The 25,362-nt window shown below is 43.3% G+C and overlaps 1 protein-coding gene across 4 annotated transcripts; it reads left to right on the forward strand.

Annotated features, from left to right (window-relative positions):
• The first annotated feature begins 458 nt into the window (after nucleotides 1–458).
• Nucleotides 459–25,362, forward strand: IL20RA (interleukin 20 receptor subunit alpha). Of its 4 annotated transcripts, none has more exons than XM_080390169.1 (7): nucleotides 459–659; nucleotides 15,681–15,810; nucleotides 17,643–17,821; nucleotides 18,516–18,691; nucleotides 20,684–20,828; nucleotides 21,488–21,549; nucleotides 24,096–25,362. In XM_080390169.1, exons 1-7 carry the CDS (start codon nucleotides 575–577, stop codon nucleotides 25,002–25,004), a joined length of 1,686 nt encoding a protein of 561 aa, XP_080246295.1. In that variant the 5' UTR covers nucleotides 459–574; the 3' UTR covers nucleotides 25,005–25,362. The 4 variants fall into 4 exon arrangements, with proteins under 4 accessions (XP_080246295.1, XP_080246294.1, XP_080246296.1 ...); XM_080390168.1 differs by having other exon boundaries at nucleotides 461–659; nucleotides 21,410–21,549; XM_080390170.1 differs by having other exon boundaries at nucleotides 521–659; nucleotides 15,681–15,796; nucleotides 21,410–21,549.

Below are 25,362 nucleotides of genomic sequence, written 5' to 3' on the forward strand. Positions count from 1 at the left end.
CTCCGTACAAGCTCGGCGAGAGCTCCGTGTGCAGCAAAAACGTCTTATTTCTCACCATCCCAGAGCTGCTGCGATGCGAGCGCTCCCCGCAGACCCTCCAGGACCGGCGGAGCAGGGCGCTCAGCTCTGCGACCGGCTGAGGTCTGAGGACCTGCAGGGATGGAGGCTCCGCAGCCTCCGCCCGCGTCCAAACGCACTATCTAAAGCAAAGTGATGGGGAAAGCCCGGCACCCGAACACGCGCACACCCAGCCCGCCCGCCTTCAGCGGCCTCTGCAAAAAAAGGGGCGCGACAGCGCCCCCCCACGGCTCGGGGTGGCTTCGGGGGAGCGTCACTCAGCACTGACAGCACCGAGGGGCGCAGCAGAAGACACCCCCCTCCGCTCGGCGATACGCCGCGCCCGCGCAGCCCCCGCACCGCCCCGCGCCCCAGCGCAGCCCCCCGCCCCGCCCCCCCCCCAGCCCGCCCGAATCCTCCTCCCCCGCCCTGCACCGCCCGCCCGCCGCCGGCCCCTCCCTGCCGTGCGCGGCGGCGCAGGGGAGCGGGGTGCCCCGGGCCCGGAGATGTGACCCCCATGGACGCCGGCCAGCCGCGGCGGGGGGCGGTCTGGCTGCTGCTGCTGCCGCTGCTCCTGCCGCCGCCCCCCGCGGCGCACACAGGTAGGTGGCGGCGCTGCCCGCCGGTCCCGGCCCCGCGGGGGATGCGCGTCCCTGCCCGGGCGGGGGCGGCAGCCGGGCCCCCGCGCCGCCTCTCCGCGCCCGCTGAGCCTGGCACGGCGGCCGGCCGGGGCAGGCGGAGCAGCGCGGCCCCGCGGGCTCGTAGCGCCGTGCCGTGCCGTGCCGTGCCGTGCCGTGCCGTGCCGTGCCCTGCCGTAACGACCACGGCGCCGCCGGTCGGGCCCGGGCTGGGTGCTGTGTGCCGTTCGTGTTAGGCGGGAGCGCCTTGATTTGATGCCGGTACTGAGCTGGAAGGAGAGGGCTGGGTATTTCTGTGAAGTTGCTTCGTCTTTTTCGTTACTCCATAGTTACGCTGGAGTTAGGTTTTACAAAGCTGTGTGTTGATTTACTTTCAGCTGGAAGTTGATAGCATGCTCTTGAGATAGTCTTCACTGTATTCATCGGAGTAATTCCCCACATACCTTCGGTGTTTGCTTTTTGCTTGACAGTCGCCATCCCCGGGAGCCCTGCCCGAGCAGTCGAGAGAGACGTGATAACAAAAGGCAGGATGGGTTTTGACGGATCCGCAGCTCATGTGCCGGTGTCCTGAGCGCCTCTGATTCCCTTCTCCCACCTGGACCGGAGCACTGCTCCGGTGACAGCTGCACACCCGAGCAGGCCGGGAGCAGCGAAGCTGTCAGCGGGGGCGGCCGTGGGAGCAGCTCCGCAGGGAGCGGTGCGCGGCTCGGCCGAGGGGTCACCGGGGGAGCGAGCTTGTACAGCGGAGCTGCGCGCTGGGTGTGCGTGGTGGGCGCCCTGCTGCTGCCGAAAGCATCACACTTATTTCCCTCGAGTATAAAACCAGGCAAGGCATTGCAGAGATTAGCAGATCTTCTGAGGGACCTACTCTGCCTTCACGCTGTTCTCTGCTGCAAATACTGCCTCCAAAACTACATGCGTAAGGACAGAGTCTGCTCCCATTTAAATCCACAGCAAAACTTCCAGATCCTGTGACAGCTGGACATGGTAGTAAGGAGTGTTCTTCATACCCTCAGTGCTCCTGAGTAGCACCAGGTACTGTGTCCCAGCTAACTCCTGTGACAAACTATTCCGTTATGCACCAGGGATTTTGAGTGGCTTTCAGACCAATGCCAGCTTCTTTTCAGATAACTGACCTCGTTGTTTTCATTTTCTCTAAATCTGCTGATCGTCCGTGCAAGTGTTTGGAAAATCTGTATAACTGGCATTCAGTTGCCCTTTTTTTAAAACATTTAAAATTTTATTACAACTGGGTTTAATTTTTTGATTCCAAAGAAGGTTTACAAAGATGTCAAGAGGGTGATGTTGGTTTTGTCTGATGGTTGTTGAAGGGAGAAGGGAATCTCTTTGCACATATCCTGAGGATAAAACCTAAAAGCTAGACATAATTTTAAGTTTTTGTTGACAGCACGTAAGGGAGAGCTGTGCCTTTCACTGAAGGCTTAGAGCTTCCATTTTCACCTCTTGCAGCATGAGACAGTAAAAGTTGGTCTAATTCAGCCTAGCAGTATATTACTAACAATGGAAAAATTACATGAGGTGCAGAACTGCAGTAGCCATGCTCCTGCTGTTTCTCTGAAGTGATAGGTAGAGGAGCCCCTTTTGGGTACTTGCTTCCAACAGAAGAAGCCTGGGTTGCCAGTCGCAAGCAGATGCAGTTCAGAAGATACTGCAGTTGCCCTGAAGGCTTGGTCTGGTGCTGGAATAGGAACAGATTATACCAGGGCGCAGGTGCCGTGGAAAGCAGTTTTACAGCAGGACTTCACAGACTCAAATTCTTGCACCTTACAGGATCTGTGCTGTGCCCATCCCTTTGGGATCTTTTGTTGGACTCCTTTCTGAAATCTGTGGCAGCAGCACATAAATACTAACTTAGAGCTGGACCTTTGCAAAACATCGAGCAAAACACCTTTTCTTTTCACGGTGGTGTTAGTGGGTACAGTTTTATCCTTACTGGATTACATCTGTTGTTTCAGCGGTCTCTGTCTGCGTTTTGTTCTAGGGCACTGCTGTCTAATGATCTGTGCCCACCTAACAGGCTATCTGCGCATTACCTGGTTTTGCACAGGACAAAAATTTCACTTGTTGTTGCACTTCTTTGGGGTTTTTATAAACTAATGTTTCACCCACTGTTTAAAAATCTGTACTCTAGAACAAATGAAAAAGTACAGACAATGCAAAATGGAAAAAAAATGGGCAATTCATTGTTTAATCAACAGAATCAAGAAATGTAGCATGCTCCTCTTTAGCACATGGGAGAGTATTTCAATTTTTGCAATAAATTTATAAGGATAGGAAGGAACATCCTGAATTTTTGAAGTAGAAAATAAATTTACCAAGCTCCATCTTAAATCCTTCCCCATGCTCTTAGTGGTGGTTTCCCTAACTACATTCTTCTGCCGTTAGAGAAACCTTTAAATTTCTGGCCTGTAGAGTTCAGTCTCTGTCTTGTAGATCTGTACAGAAGAAAATGCAATGGATGCTACAATATATACTTATCTTAAGAAAGGGAAAAGAGCCTGAATGCTGTACTGCAAAACCAGAAACGTTTTGATTTATGTCAGGCATGTTTATTATTACTATATTTAAGGCATATTTACTGTTACCTTACAGATAAGGCATGTGATTTTGGAGCAAATCTCTCAATCATTTCACTTACTGTGTTTTTGCCTGTATTGTGACGCAGACTTGGAACTAGATTTCTTCTGGATGAAGCTGCTCTGGAAGTTGTGCTTCATCAGCATATCTAATGCAAGTAGAGCTAGTCCAGTGTTAGAAAGAGAAAACCTGAAATGTGTAGTGTAGTCAAGATTTTCTCAGTACCAACATTTTCATGTAACAGACTTGCTCATATTTGGTTGTATTACTCACTAACGTAGACACAGTCTTAGATTTCACTGGAGTTGGTATGTGGCTATACCATCTACATTTCTTATGGTGGGACCTCGAAGGTTTTCCCCTTCTAAGGTTTTGTAATAGTTGCAAGAGTTGCTTGGTCTGCTTTGACACACCTGATTCAATTACTTGAGTTTCATCTTCTACTGTATCGTATTTTTACTAATAAGTAGATCTATATTTTGAGAAACAGCTTCAGACCTCCCTTTAAACAACTTTCAGTATGTTTTCTTTCACAGTTACTAGAGCCCTGAAAGGATCAAAATATCCCTTTTGATCAAGATGTTGTTCTGGAAAATACAGAGTAAGAGGATGAAAGGGGTCATGGTATGGGCTTTGCAGTTAAACCACTGAGCTGGAGTTCAGGGACCACATTGATGCCCAGACATGTTAAAACCATCCAGAAGGTAGGCAGTATTCCAGTGCTAATAATCCACTTCCTTTCCTCCTTGCATTCCCACAGTGAATCCTTGAGAGGACTTCCTCAGGTCAGTATACATGCAGTGCTCTAAAAACTTGAAGTCCCTGTGTGTGGGTGCTGCTCTGGATTCAAGAGAAGGGAAGAGACCGCTGTTTGCAATTCACTCCCCCAAAAAGCTGAGGAGCAGAAGTGACTTGCTCAGCTTATTTTGATAGAAACAAAGCCTGACCAACCACTTTTATTCCTGCATGAAAGCATGGTCTTTGAGCAGCAGCCATAATTTGTGACGGACACAAGTGAAATGCTTGGCTCTGAGCTGAGCAGTGCTGAGATGTTTGTGTATTTAAGGTACATTTATGATCTGTGTATTTAAGGTACAAGGTGATTTAAGGTACATTTATGATCTGAGAAGAGGCTGATCGGTTGCGTAGACACAGCCAGTAAGTACCAGCTAAAGTATTAAATAGCGTACTGGAGCATCAGATTATTTAGTGTGTAAGACATGCAATGTGCACTTAATAACCAAGTTAATCACCCTGTGGGTATAATCTGTGCTGTCTATGTACTGGGAAGTTTATAGATTGCATTTGAAGTGATGGTTGTATGTTACCCAGACACAGGAAGAACTCAAAGGCAATTGTCGTCTTTGGTTAGCTAAATGATTCAAAGAAGAAAAAAACATGTTCATGCAACAGTAGAGGTGGGGAAGGCAGTGGGGAAAAATACTGTAAAATATAAAGATTTTTGAACCCTCAGAAAACTTGACAATTTTATGCATGCAGTATTTTGTATTACCTGGTATATGTCTATATGCTCGGCAGGATTGAACTGCATTTGTGGTGGTGGTAATCTGTGCATTTACCGGAGAGGGTATTAATCTTCAGTAGTAAAGAGTGGAAGTATATGGGAGGGCTGAGCTCAGTGCTTTTATGTGCTGTTTCCTGGTGCTCTGCCAGTGTGAAAGAAGAATACATGTAACATAGAAATAAATAAAAAGGGATATTGGCATAAGGAGAACTGCAGTATGTGAAGGAGTGTCATATTCATATAGTTGAAAGGCTGATCCTTGTCTTCTCATCTCCAACTTCCAGTCTCATGCCAGGCTGTTTCAGACAATGCTGCCATCTCTGCCCTAGTGCTTGGCTTTGCTTATGATTTCCACAACTTTACAAATTCTTAATGCCTGTCAGTTAGGAATGGATTTGGTTAAAGGAGGTAGTTAATTCTGTAGAGACATTACCAGTACTGCTGGGATCTGTGATTAAGGTCCAAAACTTAGATGTGCATTGCAATTCCCCACGCAGACGTTCAGGTTCACCATTGTCACGCATAACCTTACCCTTCCATGGCTGTTGTTCTCTAATGGCCTTTATAGTCTTAATTCCAAGAGAAGAAGGTGGTTAGGATTACTCAAGCCATTTGTGCATGTGTGGTTCCAGATTATGTTTGTTTTTATAGTTGTGGCTTGTACAGATTGATTTCTGCTGATTGATTTCTCTCCAAGAAGTGGTTGATTACAACTACAGGATTAATAGCTGAGAGAGAGACAAGATCACCCTTTATGAGCCAGATGAGCTCCCATATTTTAAGAAGCTTAGCTTCTGAGCCTGAATTCTGGAAGCCAGGCTCGTCTCTAGACAAAAATGAGGTTTTACTGGAGAGCTGTGTTTAAATGAAGTACAGATCTGTTTGTGCTTTATACTTGGTGTACCAGAAACTTGCAGTTTTTTATCCACTGCTCATGCTATCTTGAAAACAGTACAGTAAAATTAGGGAAGTCAGAAAGAATAAGAAACAACTTGTGGGACTGGAGGTATGGGGTAGTTCACATATGAAGAGATTAAATAAACCCTTTTTCATTCTTGTGGAAAACAGATGACTTTTCTTGTCTGCTTGACTACTACAAGAGTATTTTAGGGTCAATGAAGGGACAGGAGGAAGCCTGCAGTCTCTTCCTCCCTCCTTTATACCCCAGCACCATGAGTTAAATCTCACTTCATGGCTTAGCTATTATTCAGCCTTCCATTTTCCACTCCTGTTTCTGTGATGAGAACAGGAATGTGTCCAAAGAGAAGAGAAGAAGAATGTTGCTTTAGGAGGTAAAAGGATCTTGCATGCTGTTACCAAGATTTATATATTTGAGCTTAATCACACTCCATGCGTAAGAACACACGCGAGTAGGTATTACGGCCCTTGGATGAAAGGAGTTAATTTATTTTCTACTAGTTTCTCAAAGGCTGGAGGGAGCAGGTGAACTAGTCTCTATTACTGCATCTGGTTTGCAAAAGACTTTACTTCTCTTGGCTTTCCTTACCTTTTCTGAAAGTACATCAATATCCTGCTCTTAAGGGGTACTGTAGTCAAAATAGTAATGTACAGGATGTGGCTCAGAAGCACCGAAAACACTGTGCCCTGAGAAGGCTGAGGCACGTGTAATTGCTGACAGGGCTTTTTCCCACTGTAGGAAGGTAGCAGACAGGCACAGAAATAGGCTTGTTTGACTCTCCGTGTCTAAATCAAGTTGCAGTAGCTCAAACATGGCCAAGAGTGAGCTTCTCCACTAGCCTGGGCGATGGGCAACTCGTCAAAATGTGTTGGGAGTTCCCATGAACGTCAGCAGCACCGCACTGTCCCAGGGTCCAGCTGGGCACGTTTCCACCTTTAACACTATTTCCGAGGCAGTGTTTCCTATCTTACATGTAAAAGGTGTTATGCTGAATAACTTCCTTTGTACAGCAAAATCACTTTAAATCTATAGGCAGGTAAATGAGTCTAAAAATCATGACTGGTGGTTTTCACAAAGAAATGGTTTCTGATAACAGGAAAGATACTAAAAATACTACCATACCTATAATTAGATACTGACTTGTTCTTATCTGAAATTACTGTGGGACACGCTGAACAGTCATACAGTGCCTCAAAACACACCAGCCCATACCTGACAGGAGAACAACAGAAATGGGTGGGCGCCCCAGGAAATCTTCATTTCTTGTGAGTTCTCTACAAGCAGTTGCTTCCCAGAGGTGCTTATGTCCTTGCTCATCTGTGGGGAGAAATGTAAATGTGGGGCACAACAGGGAAAAACAATTCTGTGAGTGCTTCAGACAGCAGATATGCTCAGCAGGCTGCCTCACGTCTGCTGGGGTGTTGCCAGCCGGTTTCTAGCGCCATGCGAGAGATCAAAACTAGGGCTGTGCTGGCTGTCCAACAGGGTCACCTTGAAATTGCCTCTTTCTGTTTGCAAGCACTGGCTGGGGACTGGAAAGAGGCCCCTTACAGTCATTCAGACAGGGGTGGCTGTGTGACCGTGGCAGCCCAGTTGCCTGCAAGAGATGAGGCTTTGCAAACCTGCTAGGAGTGCTGGTCCTTCCTCTCGGATCTCAGATGCAGGAGGTGTCTGACTTGCACCATGACTCCTCGGAGGACTGCCTTTCCCTCAGAAATCAAGTGCTTATCCTCCATTGACATCACACTCGATTTCCTGCCCGAGGGAAAATGTAGATTCAGAGTCAGGGGTTTCACTAATTAAATTAGTTTGGACTCCCAAGAAAAGCAAAATCCCTTCTCTAGACAAGCCATCAGTAGGTCAGAGAGCAAGGAGTGACACCTGCTAGGCAGTAAATATAATGCTGTCAATTCTAATTGGACTGTTGTTGCCTAATAGAGATACTAGCCAGCATTAAGTGATGAAAGCCAAAACTAATTTTTGCTCAGTTTCTGTGTAAAAAAAATAGGTATTTTATACAAAGATGGATTAGGAGAGTTCCAAAATGTGGTGTGTCAGGACTCGGCTGATAACTGTCACACAGCATGATTGTTAATATTTCAAACAGAAAGCTTACTTAACCTTGGGTATTTTGTAAAACAAATCTAAGATGTCAGAGGTATTCTAATTAAGCTTTCATTTTCTTGGCTATTGGGTTGTGGTTGATCTAAGTAGTAATAAATGGTTAATGCTAAACATGTTCTAGGGAGAAAAGAAAATCCTCAAAATTACACACTGGATAGTCAGGCTATTTTAAATATTTTATTTAACTTCAAAACATCAGTTTTAAAAAACAGCTATTGTGTTATGGAACTGTGTCAACAGTGGGCTTTTACAATCAGTTCTTTTTGACAAAAATGTTTTTGCATTTCAAACTTAACAAAAATGATTCAATTGGTTAATTAAAAATAGAAACAACAAACAGTAAATACAAAACACCTCTGATGGAGCATGACTCAGAAAGCCTTGAAGGGGTTGCGAGTAATATTAGGCAAGCACACCTTGAATTCCACTCACCTTGGTTCAGGCCAGTATTGATCACTCAGAGTTAATAGAAAACATACTTACAATCACTTTCTCCTGCTGGAGTGCATCAAGGAAAGGTTTTTGCAGCAGGGCATGGTTAGGTAGTGTGAGCTCTGCGCTTGCAGTTGCAAACATTCTACACAGTGGGAAGAGAATGCACTTTATTTCATTTCTGTCATACAAGTTAAAAAAGGAATGGATGTCAGCTGCCATGGCCCTCTCCAGCTGTCTCCTAGCAAGCCTTCAACAGACTGGGAAGACTTTCTCCTCCTTTGTGAAGTTAGGTCTTCCTGGACTGGCTGAAATGTTCTTTGACTGATATTCTCTGTGGAGGTGTTTTTATAAGTTAGGACATTGTTTGGGTAAGTAAATGCAAGGCATCACATGGAGGAGAACATGTCAGGGCAAGCCGCAGCTTCAGTCCCGCTTCTGCATCTCTGCCATCTGTAGCTCCGCTCATGTTTTTTCCCTGCATGAGCAGAGCTCCTCAGGTTCAACTGTCTGCAATGGCAAGCGTGCTTGTTCCTGCAAAAACAAACCCCGTGTGCCCCAGTCTCATCCTTCTCCCCGCGTTTCCCCACCTCTTCTGTCATGCCTTTCCATCCTGTTTGTTATGTAGTCTTACATGTCCCTTTCGTCACATCGCATTGCGTCTTTCTCTGCCGGGTGCCCCCCGCGCAGGCGGTGCTGGGCTCCGCTCCTGAGGGCAGGGCTGAGCTTGGCGGTCAGCTCTGGGCGCTGTTGTGACTTGGAGGAAATCACCGCGGTGCTGCTCCCCGCATTCCCGTGGCGCTGCTCAAGTCTAAGGGTTTCGCTAGCCCAGCTTCACAGCCAGCGGTCCCACAGCTCCAGCAACCCACCAGGAGAAAGGCAGCTAAGATGTGATGACTCCTGCCTGCCTCTACTCCTCCTCCTCCTCCTCCTCTTCCTCGTTATCCAGCCCATTGAGTCTGAATCTGAAGGAATTGGCACAGAGAGAAACTTTCAAGCCCATTCAATTAAAAAAAAAAAAGTTTACTTATTTGTTTAAATTGTTACTAAGGTGACTAATAGCGGGTAATAGCATCTGCTGGCATGTGTTCTGGCTTTTCTGGGTTTCTCTTCCTCTCCATAACTTCTGATCTCCAGTGCTGGCGCGGTGCCCCTGTTTAGCCCTTGGTGTACTCCCTCGCATCCCTGCACAGCCAGTGCCAGCTTGCTTGAGGCTGCAGCTGTGTCAGAAAAGGCAGCCCCAACCCTCTGCTAGTGAGTGCCACCAAACATGATGCTGAATGGACATTTGTTCTGAGTATGACTATTTTGATGTTATGCTTAGGCATGTGTTTGAGGGAATGTTTTTCCCTGAGCACAACATAACCAGTGAAACAGATGAGCTGGAGGAAGAAGAGAGAGCAAAAATTCCTTTAAAAATGAAGAGCGGCAGCACAGAAGGAGCAAGCAAGATTTCACAGGAGTTTGGTGGAAGTCACCCAAACCTGAACAGAAAGACTAAAGAAAGGGCAGTGGCTTACAGCATCACCAGAAACAAATGTTTGGTGTTCTGGATTGCTCCTAAATTGCTTGGTGCTTCACTGGTGGGTCTAAGCTCCCAGTGGGAAAAGGGGAATCGAGGACTCAGCCTGTTTCAGAGATCGCCCTCTCTCTGAGGTGTGTGTGTGGATTAGATCCGTGGCCTTGAAGTGGCAGCTGCAGATGGTGAGGCATGGGGCACGCCTGCAGTGTTGCTCTTAAGTTCAGTGCCCAGCACAAAGGAGCCAGTTCCATCGGAGTCACTTCCATACACACTTTGGTGTAAGAAAATACAACAGCAGTTGAAGCTAAGGTCTCTGTCACTGTCAGAAAAGGAGTTTATCTTTTAAATTCTGGGACAACGGTAGGGAAGGGGTCCTGGCTTTTACTGCTGTGGCTGTTGGGAAAAGCTGTGTTGCAGTAAAGCTGGCCTTTCTGTCTTAGGTCTTTCCACATCACTCACTGTCTTAAATTATATCTTATGGTTTTCTGTAGAAGCCCTGTGACCTTTGTTGTTTTATTTTATTGGATAGTTTGGTGTTTTCACCCTTGTAGCCGTGACATGGTAAAATACCACAGATCATGGCTCTGCTTGAGAGTGGTACAGTCAACAGCAGCACTTACACAGCAGGCATTTCTGAGCCCAGAGGTCAGCTTTCGGTGGGTCCTCTGCCTTCTCCCCACCCCAGAACTTCAGCCAGTGTACAGAAAAAATACCTACGTTTTTATGTATTTATGTATTTTTATGCTTTGCAGCTTCTAGGTTACCCCACTCAAGTGAAGAGGTAACAAACCTGTTCATAGCGAGAGGGCGTGGGTGGCTGCGGCTGTATTTGTTCTGTAGCATCGACGTTAAGCACAGCTGTTTGTCACTGAGATAGGCAGTGGTGCCTCCTAGCCGATAGAAAGCAGATACACTGAATGGGTAATAGTTGTAACATGGAAATTATGTGTATTTATACTTGTGTTTATATATGTGTGTGTATGCATGTGTGTATAGATAGGTACGTATGGCTATAACCAAAACTGAGCTCTGAACAGTGCCGACTTGAGCAAGGTGCATAACTGGCAGGGAGCTCTATGCAGCTAAAACTGACCAGGATTTTAAACCCAGCAGACACTTTCATAAAGAGAAGATGAGGCACCTGTCATGCAGTCTTTTACTCATGTCAATAATCTCACTGACGTCAGTGGGGGTTTTTTGCTCACATGTGAAGGTGTTTTCAGGCCAAGTCATGTCTATTTTGGAAAGTCTTGCAATAGCTTATTCTAAGATCAGGACTTGGCTCTTCCTTGTGGTGGTGAAGTTTGCAAGCCTGTGTTACTACTAATATATTAATATTTATTTCCAGTCCAGGTATGCAGAGTCATGAATATGTAAAGAATGATATTACTCAAGGTTTGATTTACCGTGTTTCCAAAGACAGCGATAACAGCTCCAGATTTTTCCATGCAAGAAATAAACTGACTTCGTGATGCTGGGAAGTGATGACAGCCATTGCATACTATCAGTGAGGTAGAATAAACCTAGCAAAGCAAGATGTGCAACTGATTTCTGCTCTCACATTGGCGAATATGAACTGAAAATACTCAGTGCCACACCCATGCTGTTAATTCTGTTTAATGGGAACAAAATCGGAATATAACAGAGTATATTGTATTTAAATACAAGATATTGAAATATTCAGTTGGTGAGTATACTTGAGTCCTTTCCTGACTGATCACCATGGAAAGAACAAGCTCTGTGTATGATCTATTTTCTATAATATAGAATAGATAATACACGTATAGATCAGCATGCCTCCTGATACTGTTGAGCACTGAAAAGACATGAAGGAGTTTATTCTTAACTCTTCCTGGAGAAACAGGGGAGTATGGCAGTCTTGTTCTTGTTTTACAGATCCTGAATTGAGGCATAAAAAACTTACACGATTTGTTGTAAGGGCAAACAGAAGCCTTTACTGAAGGGGCAAGACCAGAAATAGAAATCAAATTTCTGCTTTTGCAGCTAATGGAAAGTTAACGGTCTCGGTCCCTCTGCCTTCCAAATGACACTGAGCTGGGGCAGGTGGGAGCATGCTGGCAGTGTGTGATGCTTCAGATCTTGTAAAGATACAGCCTGTGGGTTCTGCGTGCTGAGATTGGCTCATCTGCTGCAGTCAGTGCTTCTGTTTCAAAACTGCATTTACCACAGCAGAAACCACAGTGGGAGGAGAGAAATTAAAAAAAAAAAAAAAAAGGACAAAAAATCACCTTTACATGTTAACTAGTTTAAAAATATTTTAATGTATTGGATAAATGCATGACTTTATACAAGGGCATGTAGTGACAGGGCAAGGGGGAATGGCTTATAACTGAAAGATGTAGATTAGCTATAAGGAAGAAATTCTTCAATGTGAGGGTGGTGAGGATAGGAACAGGTTGCCCAGAGAAGCTGTGGATGCCCCATCCCTGGAAGTGCCCAAGGCCAGGCTGGATGGGGCTTTGAGCAACCTGCTCTAGTGGAAGGTGTCCCTGCCCATGGCAGGGGGTTGGAACTAGATGATCCTTAAGATCCATTCCAACCCAAACCATTCCATGATGCTATGACTCTTGCTACTTTAAAATGTGCTTGAGGAATGTAAGTGTTTTTATGCAATGATGGACAAATGTAAAAAAGTGCATAGAAACAAAAACTATTTAGAAACCCGATGGAACTAATTTCCTTTGTGATGAGTTGGCTGCCTCTGTCCACTTCAGTTTGGTGACTATGTATTAGCCTAATAAGCAGTACACATTTTAAAAACTTTTAAAGAAAAAATGTGTGAAAAATGAGCTATTAGCTGCCAAGGATGTGTTTAGCTGTTCTGTACTGGATTCAGCAGTACCCCTGCCAAATTTATTACTACACAGTGTGTAGTAATATCAGATAGTATAAGAAAACCTATCAAAATGGGGCTGGAAGTGACCTTAAGAGATCACCCAGTCTGGCCCATTACCCCTAGACAGAATCGGCTAAAGTAGTGTCATTTCTGGCGGATGTGTTTCTAATTTGCCCTTCAAAACATCCAGGAGCCTTCCAGGGTGACCCATCTTTACATATTGCTCCTCTTCCCACAAGGGGTTGCTCCCAGTGCCTCCTTGTTGAAACTGAATTCTGTTCCTTTTCCTCCTTGTTCACGGTAGATAGAGGACAGATTATCCTCCTCATGTGAAGCCTTACAGTGTTCCCCACCACTCCCTGGACAAGGTGCATCTCTGAGAAGTTTAACTGCTGAGGAAGCAGAGATCAAGGCTGATGGGCTTGGCCACCGTCTCCACTGGAAGGAGAGAGATGCACCCAGTATGGTCCGTTCTGACTAGAGAGATGAACCAGCCTATGGAAGAGTTTATTTTCCTTTGCTGTTTACGAGCATTGCAAAGTAGATGCCTAGCTCAGAGCGCAAGTTACCAGGGACAAACCTCTTCCTCATCTGCTGCTGTTTAAGGGGAGAATTTTTAAAATCTTTCCTCTGGAGGATTTTGGACTGTGCAGTATATGCTGTATTCTCCTCCAGACTCTTAATTTATTCTTAAATCTCTCCTTGTTGGCCTTTTTAGTTTTTCCTCATTGTTTTTAATGAGAGAAGCCTTTTATGGCTTTGATTTACAGCAATCTAAGAAAATACCTACATTGTATTTCCTCCTACTTGGGAAACAACAGAAAGTTTGTTTGTGCCTTAGTCTCTCCCTCCCTTTCTACATGGATTGCCTGGTTGCCTTTCTTAGGGCTTGGGTGACTTCTGATTGTATTTTTTAAAAAAAAACACACTTATTTGGTCATTGATTATGCAATTGATGGGTTTCCTGTAGTCTCATACACTTCGGTGCTGAGATGTGGTACAATGAATGAAACTTAATGCACGGATGATTTCTTGTAGTCCATATGGTGCAGGTTTTGGTTTGTTCTACTTAGCAGCATGCACATTAGTGGTTTAGGAGCTTCTTTATTTTACTGGATAGATGTTACACATTTAAAACTCTTCTTGGCTCTCTTGGGCAGTTTAATCTTTACATTTGAATCAGTTTCACCTAAAGCAGTTGCAGAGAACATTTATTTTGGGGAAAATCAAAACCTTTTATTTTTCTAGATTCTGTATCTCCCACTTAGAAGCAAATGTTAGAGCAGGGCAGATTCCTGGAGGTCTCTTTCTGCTGCTTTTACATCCCCTGGCATCCTGAAACTTCTTTTATGTCATTATAATTGGGTCTGTAGTTTGAGCTCTTACAGGATGTCACTGGGCATTTCTGTGTCCGAGTGTTCAAGGATGTGAGACTTTCTACATACTTTTGTAAATAAATAAGCTTGCCCAAAGGACTATACCTGATGAAATTTGTTCTCAGACTAGAAAAAATTTGAAAGCTACTGAACACTAGCTAAGTGCTAGAGATAAAAGAGAGCAACATTAGAAATACCCTCCATAAACAGCTTTATGATCTGAAGATACAGGTGAAGGCACACACCAGAGTGTTTTGAACATTAACATACACCTAGAGGCTTGGAAAACCCGGAGTTTCCACCGACAGTTTAAAGTAATTGGTCTCTACAGAATTGCAAGGAGATGGTGTCAATAAATGTATTGAAGAGAAAAGCTTTTGTTTGGCTCAGAGACAGCTAGAAGTCAGCAAGTTAATCAGGAAAATGGTGGTGACTTTTACTTACAAAAGCAACTGTATGTTCCATATACAGGAGGATGAACATTATTACTCTCATAACAGTGAAATATACTACAAAAACCCCTTAAGATGCTTGCAGAAGTAACAAAGGTCAAGGACTATTCATTCAGACAGGATCCCACTGTTTGTGTTAATATGCTTTATTTCCCCCTTTCTTTGTTTCTTTTTGTTATCTTAAGAACAAGAATTGCATCCCTGGAGGAAGAGCTCAAAGGGTTTTGAAAAGTCCTGAAGAACCTCAGAGTCACTTTTTCTGTTCCCCATTATGCTCTTGTGGCCACTTGCAATGAGAAGCTCCTTCCCAGCAGATGCAGCTTCAGGGCTGGTCTCGGGCTGACTCCCATGGGAGCAGTTCTCATGGCAGGAGGTGCTGGGGATTGAGTCACAAATTGGAGTTTGGGACTCTGCCCCTGGGCCCATCGGGCTGCATTTGGCCAGCAATTTAATGATGTGAGCATCTCCATTACATCACGAAGATGTGAAACTGGTTCCTTGAGAGTCCCAGACTTGCTTGTTTATTCATTGCAAAAGCTGGTGCAATAAAAAGCAATTTACGTGAGTGACCTAACAGAGAGTGTCCACTTTTGACTTTCTGGAGAATCAACACGGATTATCGAATGATGCTGGGGCTGTTGTGAGCATCCAGTCTGATTCTGCAGTGCGAAGTCATACTTAGGTTTGTAAAGCTGTGTTTGCAGTGGACTCCACGTGTCTTTTTAAAAATGCCTGGTTTCTTTTTTAAAAGTTCACTCAGCTGCAAAAAGATTCCATTGAAGCATCAAGGATGTTTTTTACAATTTCCAGTGTTAAATTGTTCTGATACTTAACTACCTTTACAATTTTAAAAATGCATATGTCTTTTAGGCTGAACTTTTCTAGTTTTAGCTTCCAGTCCCTGGATTTTTCTATGCCAATGTCTGTCATACATGGCAAAGCCATTTTTGCTAAAGAAAAAACACACTCATACAGATGGAATTTGGGACTGCATTAGCTAGGGACACTTGAAAAAAATGAATTTCCATGGCCAACAACCTTGTGCTTTTAATGGAGTGAGAAAGGCAGTATGTAGAATTTTATGGCTTACTTAAAAACAAGTATCTTTTCGGTTAACTTGGAAGCATATGTATTTGCAGATTCTTAGTGTATACTGTTCCTTTCTTATTTTCTTTCTCAGGAGAGTTGTATTGTTCTTTGCCCAGCCCTAGGAACGTCCACTTTGAATCTATAAACTTGAAGAATGTCCTCCACTGGTCAGCACCAGAAGGCACAGGAGATGGAGTATTCTACAAGGTGAAGTATTCAGTGTAAGTTGACTTGTTTATTTTATCCCCCACTGACTTTTTATTTTAGCATTTTAAATAATAATTGAAAAAAACACTTTATGCGAGATAGAACTGCTAAAAGGTCAAGAAAGAAGAATTAAAATGTGGGTTAAGCAATATGTTTTTCCACTTCTGGTACTGCTTACTTCAGATCCAGTTAAAGTATAAGGAGACTTTCTTCCTATGAAAGAAGTGTAGGATGCCACATGGAAGCTTTCAGGGGTGTTCCTGAGAAATGAGACAGAAGAACAAAGAAGGGCTGTGTTGTGGATTAACATCTGTACACATTAGACATCTGTACACATTGAAACAGATCTGGAGATACAGTATTTCATAGAATATTAACAGCACCCAGTGTTTCGTTGGTCTTTTCTAACACACCTAATGCCCACAGGTTTCTTCTGATCCTGCAAGCCTCTCTAGTCTAGGAGAAAATCCACTAAAGTTGTCAAGTATTGTAGAAAACAAAGTAATCTGATTGGAATCAGACCCTTATATTTTCAAGGTCTGCACCTTTGTAAGATGTCGAGGAATCTGAATAAGGACCAGAATCCAACTCCTTCATTCCCACTGAGAGAGCACTGGGTCATTCTGAAGGACGGTGCTGGAAGTTCAGCTTACAAATAGGTGTAGCACTGTTGTCGTGGATGATGTAATGTTCCCAAACTTCACCTCTAATATTTACGCTTCCCTCGATCTAGTAATGTTTTCATGACACTAAACCAAATGTAGATTTCTAGAAGTTTCCTGTAGCTTGAACTGGCTACTAAGAAAAGCAAGAAATTACTTCTGCAGTCAGAGACTGCAACCTCCTTCACTCATATCTTGCTGTCTGTGCTAACATAGTCCAACTCCTGGAACAGGGGAGAGTGCTCAGTAATTATGGAATGAATGATAATTATGTAGAAGGTAAAATGCTCAGAGAGCACTATCTGTGCTGACTGTGCAGGGTCAGCTGATCTGCAGAAGAGTCTGTAGTCATAGGTATGGGCATCTTTCACAATGAATGCAAAAATACTCATACGAGCCTCTACCTACCTAGGAGAGAAAGACCTTGAGCTAGGTGGAAAATGCTGGTGAGTGATACTTGTCCTGCAGTCACTCAGAAGCTCCACACACCCTTACTAATTAGCAGCCAAAGGGAAATTCTTAATAACATGAATTTGAGGAGCAGGAGCTTCTGAACAAATTCAGGCAGGAATTTTCCAAGGAAATCTGGATTTCTTCTACTAGTTTATAAGAGCTGGTTAGTACCGAAGCATTGTTGGTAGCAGGTATATGCCCCTTTTTTCAACTGTAAGGTTTTTGAAGTTTGTTGTATTCCAGTGGAGTCTGGCTGTAAAACTAGAAAAAGGAGTACCTGTCAGTAGTGAGTGGTCTCCTGCCCACTCATCTTGGAGTCCCTGAGCATCATCTGTCTCCGTACCCCAGGATGAGCCACTGACCATTCTGACAGAACTCTTTGTCTCTGTATAAATAATTATCCTGACTCTGTTATCGTGTGTTTAAACTAAAGCTGTGGAGACTGAAGTTGAGAAATCTCTGGTCAGTGCAAGCAAAACTGGACTTGGACTGATATCAGTAACATCCTGGTTAGTTCCATATGGCCTCTTCTGGACAGGGCTGACTCTGATTTAAACTTGTGGAAATCTTGTGTTTTATCTCAGGTGAAGTTGGGAATTCCTTGAAATTGCAGATTTCTGTGAAACAAGCAAGATGTTTTATCAGCCGTAACACCAGTTTCTGTACTATATTATCAAGTGACTAATGTCATGGCAATAGCTTTTGTACCGCTCCTTTCTTTTTCAATATAGATACGGCATTGGCAAATGGATTAGAAAGCCAGAATGCAGGAATATCAACAGAACATGGTGTGACCTCTCCAGTGAGACTTCTGACTACGAAGAACAATACTATGCAAGCGTTAAAGCCTTCCTAAACGGGATGTGCTCTGACTGGGTGGAGACCACACGGTTCAACCCTCTTACAGACAGTAAGGAAAGCTAATCAAACAGCCAGATGTTCAGTGGCCTTAATTAATACTGTGTGCTCAGACTCATGTGCCTGCGTAGCCTACGGTATTTTAATTTTAACATAAGGTTAGATTTTTTTTTGGCAGTTGTTTCACGTTTATGCTTTTGGCAGAAGTTATTGAAATGAACATGTTAGAATTGGGGTATATGTGTGTTATATATATGGTCATATATATACACTGAATACTCTTATGCTATGGTAAAGCTTTACTCAAGGCAAGTAAAAGCTGTGGCCCATTCACGGTATAAAGAACTCTGATTTTGAAAAGGCTTTATTAAACCAAGCAGTAATCATACTCTAGAGCACAATATCTCTTATCTGATATATATATATATATATACACACATATGATAATCTGAGAACATACTGGTAATTTAGCTTGTTTCAACAAATTGAGTTTCAAAGTTGTTTATTCTGCAGTCACAGGAATTCCTAAGCAAAATTCCCAGTCAGTGTTTGCCTTATCCCTGTAAAGATCCTCCTAGTTATCTGATAAAATAATTTTCTACCAATATAAGTGAATTGTTCGAAGTCCTACTTAGACTCTCTGAACCATTACAAAAATTTAATATCATCTTCTTTAAGAAACTGCATGGTCAAATCAGTGTGTCTCTGCTGTATTTTTCTGCATTTTGTACATGTTTATTTTCCAGCTAAAATTGATCCACCCATGGTAAGTGTATCTTCTACTGAGAAATCTATTTCAATCATTCTTACGGCTCCTGAGAAATGGAAGAGAAGTCCTGAGGGAGAATCCGTATCTCTGCTTCAAGTGTATCCTGGCCTGCAATATGACGTGTCTGTCCTTAACAAAAAAACAAAGAAGCGGGTAAGTTTTGACAAGGCTCTAGAACTGCACCTACTAAATCTGTGCTTCTTGAAATGAATGCACTTTGTCTGTTACAGCAAGGATTGAAATAGGGTTCATAGCTTTATAGGAATTGTAGGATCATTCAGGTTGGAAGGGAGCTCAGGAGATCTCTAGTCCAGAGTCCTGTTCAAAGCAGGATCAGCTGTGAGCTCAGACCAGATTGCTCTTGAGTTTGTTCAGTTGCATCCTGAACACCTCCAAGGACAGAGACTGCACACCTGCTCCACTCCTTGACTTTCCTCTTAGGGAAAAAAGTATTTCTTTATATCCATCTGAACCTCTCTTTCTGAACGTAAGTCCATTGTCTGGCATCGTCCCACCATTCAGTACTGTGAAGAGCCTGGTTCTGTCCTCTTGACAACCTCTGTGGCTGCTGTTAGGTCCCCCTGAAGCCACCTCCTCTTCCCCAGGTGGAACAAACTCTAGCCCCTCAGCCTCCCCTCACAGGGCACGTGCTCCAGCCCCAGTCATCTTGGTGGTCTTCAACTAAACCTACTCCAGTTTGCCAGACCTTTCTGTACTGGGGCCAACAAAACTGGTCACAGTATTCTAGACATGGTATGATTAGCACTGAGTGGAGGGGGATGATCCGTCCCCTCCATCCACTCCCTCTTCTCCTGGGATGCTGTTGGCTTCCTTTGCTGTGGGGGCACGTTGCTGGCTCATGTTGAGCTTGCTGCCTGTCCCCAGTCCTCTTCTGCAGGGCTGCTCCCCAGCCAGTGAGTGTACTGGCAATACTCAAATCGTGACAAAGCGCATCCTTTGTCACCACATCTGAACATCTTAATTTGTCTGTTTCTGTGGATTTACATCTTATTAGCAAGTAGTAGTTCCCAGCATAAACACAGTAGAGGAGGAAGAGTTCAGTGATCAGTAACAAACACATTCATTCTTCTATACCCATCCTCCAGGCACAATCACTGTCTGGCAAATCTCTGAATTCTCTGAAAAGAGAACCTTTACACCAAAAAGGTCAGCTTCTGTCAAAAGGAGTATTAAAATGTCAAGATTAGCAATTGGAGGTTTTGGTTTTGGTTTGGTTTTGTTTTTTGTTTTTTTCCCCATATTGTTTGACATATAACAATTACTTTACTTTGGACTCCGAGGTCTACATAGCACCTATCTTTAGGCTCCTATCTTTATCAAACATCCCAATTAGAATGATTTTGTGGAACTGTGCTGTGTGCCTTTCATTGGTCTATGCGTCAGGACAGAGCTGGAGTGATGCTTTAGCTCTATTGCAACATCAGCATGAGAATGTGGGCTCGTGGTGGCACGTGGTCCTACTTCATATAAAGCATGAAATTGTTCAGTAGTTGTAGAAGAGTGACTGAATGGAAGATTAGTCAGAGAGGATGTGACCTAATAAATAACTTGAGTTTTGATTGCCTTCAGAGATAAAAGGATGCAGCTGGCAGTTCTTACAGTATTATTCTTTCCAGAGAATTTCTTTGCTTGTGACACAAGTTGTATATAAGATCTTAGAATCACAGAATGGTTTGGGTTGGAAGGGACCTTAACGATCATCTAGTTCCACCTCCCCTGCCATGGGCAGGGACACCTTCCACTAGAGCAGGTTGCTCAAAGCCCCATCCAGCCTGGCCTTGGGCTCTTCCAGGGATGGGGCATCCACAGCTTCTCTGGGCAACCTGTTCCTGTCCTCACCACCCTCACATTGAAGAATTTCTTCCTTATAGTTAATCTAAATCTACCCTCTTTCAGCTCTAAAGCTGTCCCCCTTGTCCTATCATTACGTGCCCTTGTGAAAGGTCCCTCCCCAGCTTTCCTGTAGCCCCCCTTTAGGAACTGGCAGGCTGCTATAAGGTCCCCCCAGAGCCTTCTCTTCTCCAGGCAGAACAACCCCAGGTCTCTCAGCCTGTCTTCATCTTCACCTTTCTGTAACCAAGGAGTTAAAAGAGGAAAAAAATTATCTTTTTTTATGTCTTCCAGTGGTTCTTCTCCATCAGCAACAATACTTTGGTTGTGCCCTGGTTAGAACCTGGAACAGCTTATTGTGTCAGTGCACAGATACATGTAACCACACCACTTTTGCACAGTGGGTTCTCCAAAGAATATTGCATTGCTACCTTGAAAGGTATGTGTAAGCTGGCAAATTACAATAAGAAGATGCAAGGTATAAAAAATCATGGTGATGGAGTTTGTAGTCTTTTTATGTATCCATTCTAAGAGTGAAAGCTAGCATTGTTTTTCCCTTCTCTGTGCATTTGTACCAATGAAAAAAATCTTTGCCTTTAATAAAACATAGCTGGGATCTACTGACTGTAGGGTACATCAGTATTTACTGTAAGGTACATCAGTATTTTTGAGGAACAGGTTCTGCATTCTTTGAGCCTTAGTAAATGGAGAGTATTTTTTTACCTTGAATGGGATTTGGTAGTGGTAGAGCTGGGTCAGTCTGAAGTTAGCAACAGGAGAACCTGGGCGGGGGTGGGTTGCTAATCTTTTTAGAATTTAATTTATAATTTAGATGATAATAAAAATTTCTCCTGTAGCTCAAATGTCTTTTTTTTTTTTTTTTTAATTTCCTGCAAATTCCTTGTTTATCTAAAATGTTTGCATCCCATATCCAAAAAGCAGTGTGGTAAATGCACACATTACTATCCAAATACAGTAAAAAGTTGCTCAGTACAATGAAAACTTCTGTTTTGTTAACAGATAAAACAGCAGATGAGACTATAACGATCATATTTGGATATGTTCTGCCTATCATGCTGGCTGTCCTTTTTATTTCAGTGACATGCTACTATGTGCACAGGTATATTCATGTCATCAAACAGAAACATCCAACAAACCTGGTAAGTGTTCTCTGTCGCAGGAGGTCAGTGCCGACCTTGGCACTCACAGCAGAGCTGTGCATTTTCCAGGGCTCCAAGTCAGCTGGGAGGAAACCATGGCTAGCTGCAAATGAAAGCTCTAGTTGCCACTCAGATCAAGATAAGAGCATCACATTGAGGGTTATTAAATGCAAGAAAAGCAGGGTAATAATTCAAGTTAGAAACTGTCTAAAAAGGTGAGCACATCTGAGATGACCAGAGCTAATGAGGATCAGAACAGAGCTGTTCATTTGGGAAGGGTCATTGCCATAAGCAAGGTCTGAGGGGCACTGAGGCAAGCTCTGTTAGGAGGTCACTACTCCCTAAATTTATATGGGAAGAAGCACTGCAGAGATTCAGTGAATAAAAATTATTAATTGGTTGAATTCAGAAACAAGAAGGGAAGATAATTAAGCAGTACCAAAACCCCATGATGTTTTCTTGTACTATTACTGGGTATTACCAGATTTTTCCACTTAATTGTGACTGTGGAAGGATTTAGCACGTGTGCATCATGCGTATAATTTAACCTGGATTTCAAGAATACTTTCAAATACTACAGGATTTGCTAACACCCAAAAATGTATGAAGAAACACATTCTTACTTAGGCAGCCCCAATACACTTTCTACATAAAAATGTTTGCAAGTTTCTTAGAGCCGCAAAGTTTGTTAGTTTTTAGAAAGAACACATAAAATCTAAGAAATGTTACTGGTTTCCAGCTCATGAGCCCAGCAGAGCTTTCTCACAGCTGCCTCAAAACAAGTTGGTCAGCCGTAAACGCGCAGTTACAGTGATGAACACTTTGTTGTTAATCGGATCTGACACCCTGGGATGGTATAAGGGAGTTGGCTTCAACCTGCTGATCTTTCTGAAGAAATCTAGAGCAGCACAGAGGCAGTAAGAGAAATGTTCACAGGGGGACTGTGGGTTCAGAAGGAGTAGAACAGCAGCTGCTGCAGTGTGTGCAGATGTGCATGGAGACACCTCCTACACTTGACGAGGCAGCAGCTTTATCACAGATTTGTGGAATGGCGGAGTGGTTTGGGTTGGAAAGGACCTTTAAAGATCATCTAGTCCAACTACCCCACCATGGGCAGGGCATCTGACTAGATCAGATTGCTCAAAGCCCCATCTAGCCTGAATTTGAACACTTGCAACGAGGGGGCATCCACAACTTCTCTGGGCAGCCTGTTCCCTGGTGCCTTACCACCCTTGTGGTAAAGAAGTAAAGAATTTTTTCCTTATATCCAGTCTAAATCTACCCTCTTTCAGGTTAAAACCATTGCCTCTTGTCACTATACGCCCTTGTAAAAAGTCCTTCTCCATCTTTCTTTTTATTCTTTATCCTTTACCCTGGGATGCAGAGCATAGTAGGGGGAGGTAGCTTGGTCTCCTTTGGAGAGCTAGCAGGACAGAGCTCTTTACAGTCCAAGAACGTAAAGGGCTACTGTGTGAAAAACTCCCACTCGATAGCAGACTAAACTCCGACTCCAGGAATTTTTTTCTCTAATAAATATGTAGTTTGTATGCTGGGGGTGGGTGGGTAATGTCTACTGCACTTTTTTATGACCACCTTGAAACTTGAATTTTATTCCTCCACCTCTGGATTCAGTGGATGTTAAGGTAACAGGTAATTAAAGACCTGGTATTTTAATGATACTCTCTGGCTTTCCCAGCCTACAGACTATTCCACATGAGTACCCCATGTGGTCAGGGGGAGGTGGGACAAGCAGTTCGTTTTGGTCCAGCACTTCTGACCTGGAGGAGCTTTCAGACTATCTGGTACATCGAGTAGTGGTCTTGGTCTTCCATTAAAGCTTGAAAGCACTGAAGTGCAGTTTCTGGTCGTTTTTCTATTGCACTTCCCTTTAGTGACTGCTTATACAGTATTTATTCCTGTTAGAAATCTTACTCATTTCACGAAGATTCCTGTTGTTTAACTAGATGATTGATCACAGTCTCAAAAGCAGCCTGTGACAGAAGGCACAGTGCAGGCTCCATACGCTGCACTTCAACCTGATGTGTAGCTTTCTCTCTGAAAGGAAACCTGATATTATTTAATTCTCTGTGAGCTGTGCCTTAACATGGTACCTGCCTCTGTGCTTGTGGGATGTGGTTTTGACTGCACTTCCTCTTTGCTGGTTGAAAAGTGGAATAGATTCTGTAATGTGTGACCCAAGGATAACTCATTTTCTCCGAAGTCACTTGGGTTTATGCTGGTGGAAACAAAATCAGAATTTGATAGAATTGCTCTAACCATTATTTTGACATGGAGAAGATGAGAAAAGGGATATTAGAGTTGGTCATAATATAGTTTTATTTTGGCAAGAATAGAAAAAGTGGAACATATTAACACATATTAACATAGATGTTCATATGATGAACTTCCTCCTTCCCTAAATTGAAATAACCTCCTAATAAGGTCTAGCCTAGCCTTATCTTTTAAAAACATATGACAGTATAAGAAGCAGCACAATGATATTTTTATTATACTTCATTCAAATAAAAATATTTTTTGCTTTTCAGGTATGGCACTACACTGACAAATGCAAGGAAAAGGTTTTCATACCATGTGAACAAGTAGTGGTTAACCTTATCACAGTTAACGTGGATGAATACAAGCCATCTCAGGAATCCGATCATCTATCTGAAAAGAAAAGTCCCCGGTATTACACTGTTTACGATGGCACCGAAGGGAAGGATTTGCCTTCAAAAGAAGTGCTGGAAACAAAACACTTGCTTGATATTTCACACAAAGAGACTATTTTAGTGGAATGGGACCAAACTGGGAACTGGCCATCTTGTGGCCAGCCTGGAACAATGAATACTTCAAGGCAGAAGAATGCAGGGACTGTAGAGTATGAACATGATGTACGGGCTGAAGATTTCAGTCCCATTCAGAAACTAGAAGAGAAGGCTTCTGCTCCCAGGGGACCACTAGGTGAGCCACAGGTTGCTTTGGGGGACTTGGTTAATATAAAAACAGGACAGCCATATTGCCCCCAACTAGATGTGAGGGCAGCAGACCCTTGTTTGGGACAGAAAATGGAGGAACTTAATTTGAAGATGGTTGATGCAGCAGGTGAACTGCCAGGTGAGACCCATATCAACTTGGTGGACTTGGATACGGAAGAATCTGGGCAGACACCCTATCCTCAACTGGAAAAAAAAGCACAGGTCCTCATGGAGAAAGAGAGTGAACAGGCCATAGTAGTAGATTGGGATCCTCATACTGGAAGACTCTATATTCCTGCATTGTCCAGTGTTGAAGATCAGGTGTGTAAAGGGATATTCAAGTGTGATGATCCTGAAAAAGAGGGAATTTTGTCCAGATTGTATGAGAAAGAGGTACCTGACAAATCATCAGAGGACCAAGAAATGTATCTCCTGCAGTTCAAGGAACAATGGGGACTGCATGTAGAAATGGAAGACTGAACAAAGATTTTCTGAAATAGTTTAAAATGCAAAATCTTGTTTACTTTGCCAAAGAGAGTGATGGACTTAGCAGACCAAATACATCTTCATATATTGAAGGTTTTGGAGCCATCACAGTTGATAAGCTTGTCCACGAGGTGTTATTTATAACAGTTTCCAGGCGTAATATGAGTGATTTTGACTTTCATCATAAGCCTCTCAGGTAAAAGATGACGATTATGAAACTATCTTCTTTTAAAAAATACATATATTTTTACATGGTATGCCATCATGACTTTGACATTGTAATTCCTACCAAAACAAATTAGCAACGTTTGAGAGCAGTTATTTTTAGCAAACAAAAAGCAACAATATGACA

Source organism: Falco punctatus, assembly GCF_963210335.1.
Source record: "Falco punctatus genome assembly, chromosome: 5".
Lineage (NCBI taxonomy): Eukaryota > Metazoa > Chordata > Aves > Falconiformes > Falconidae > Falco > Falco punctatus.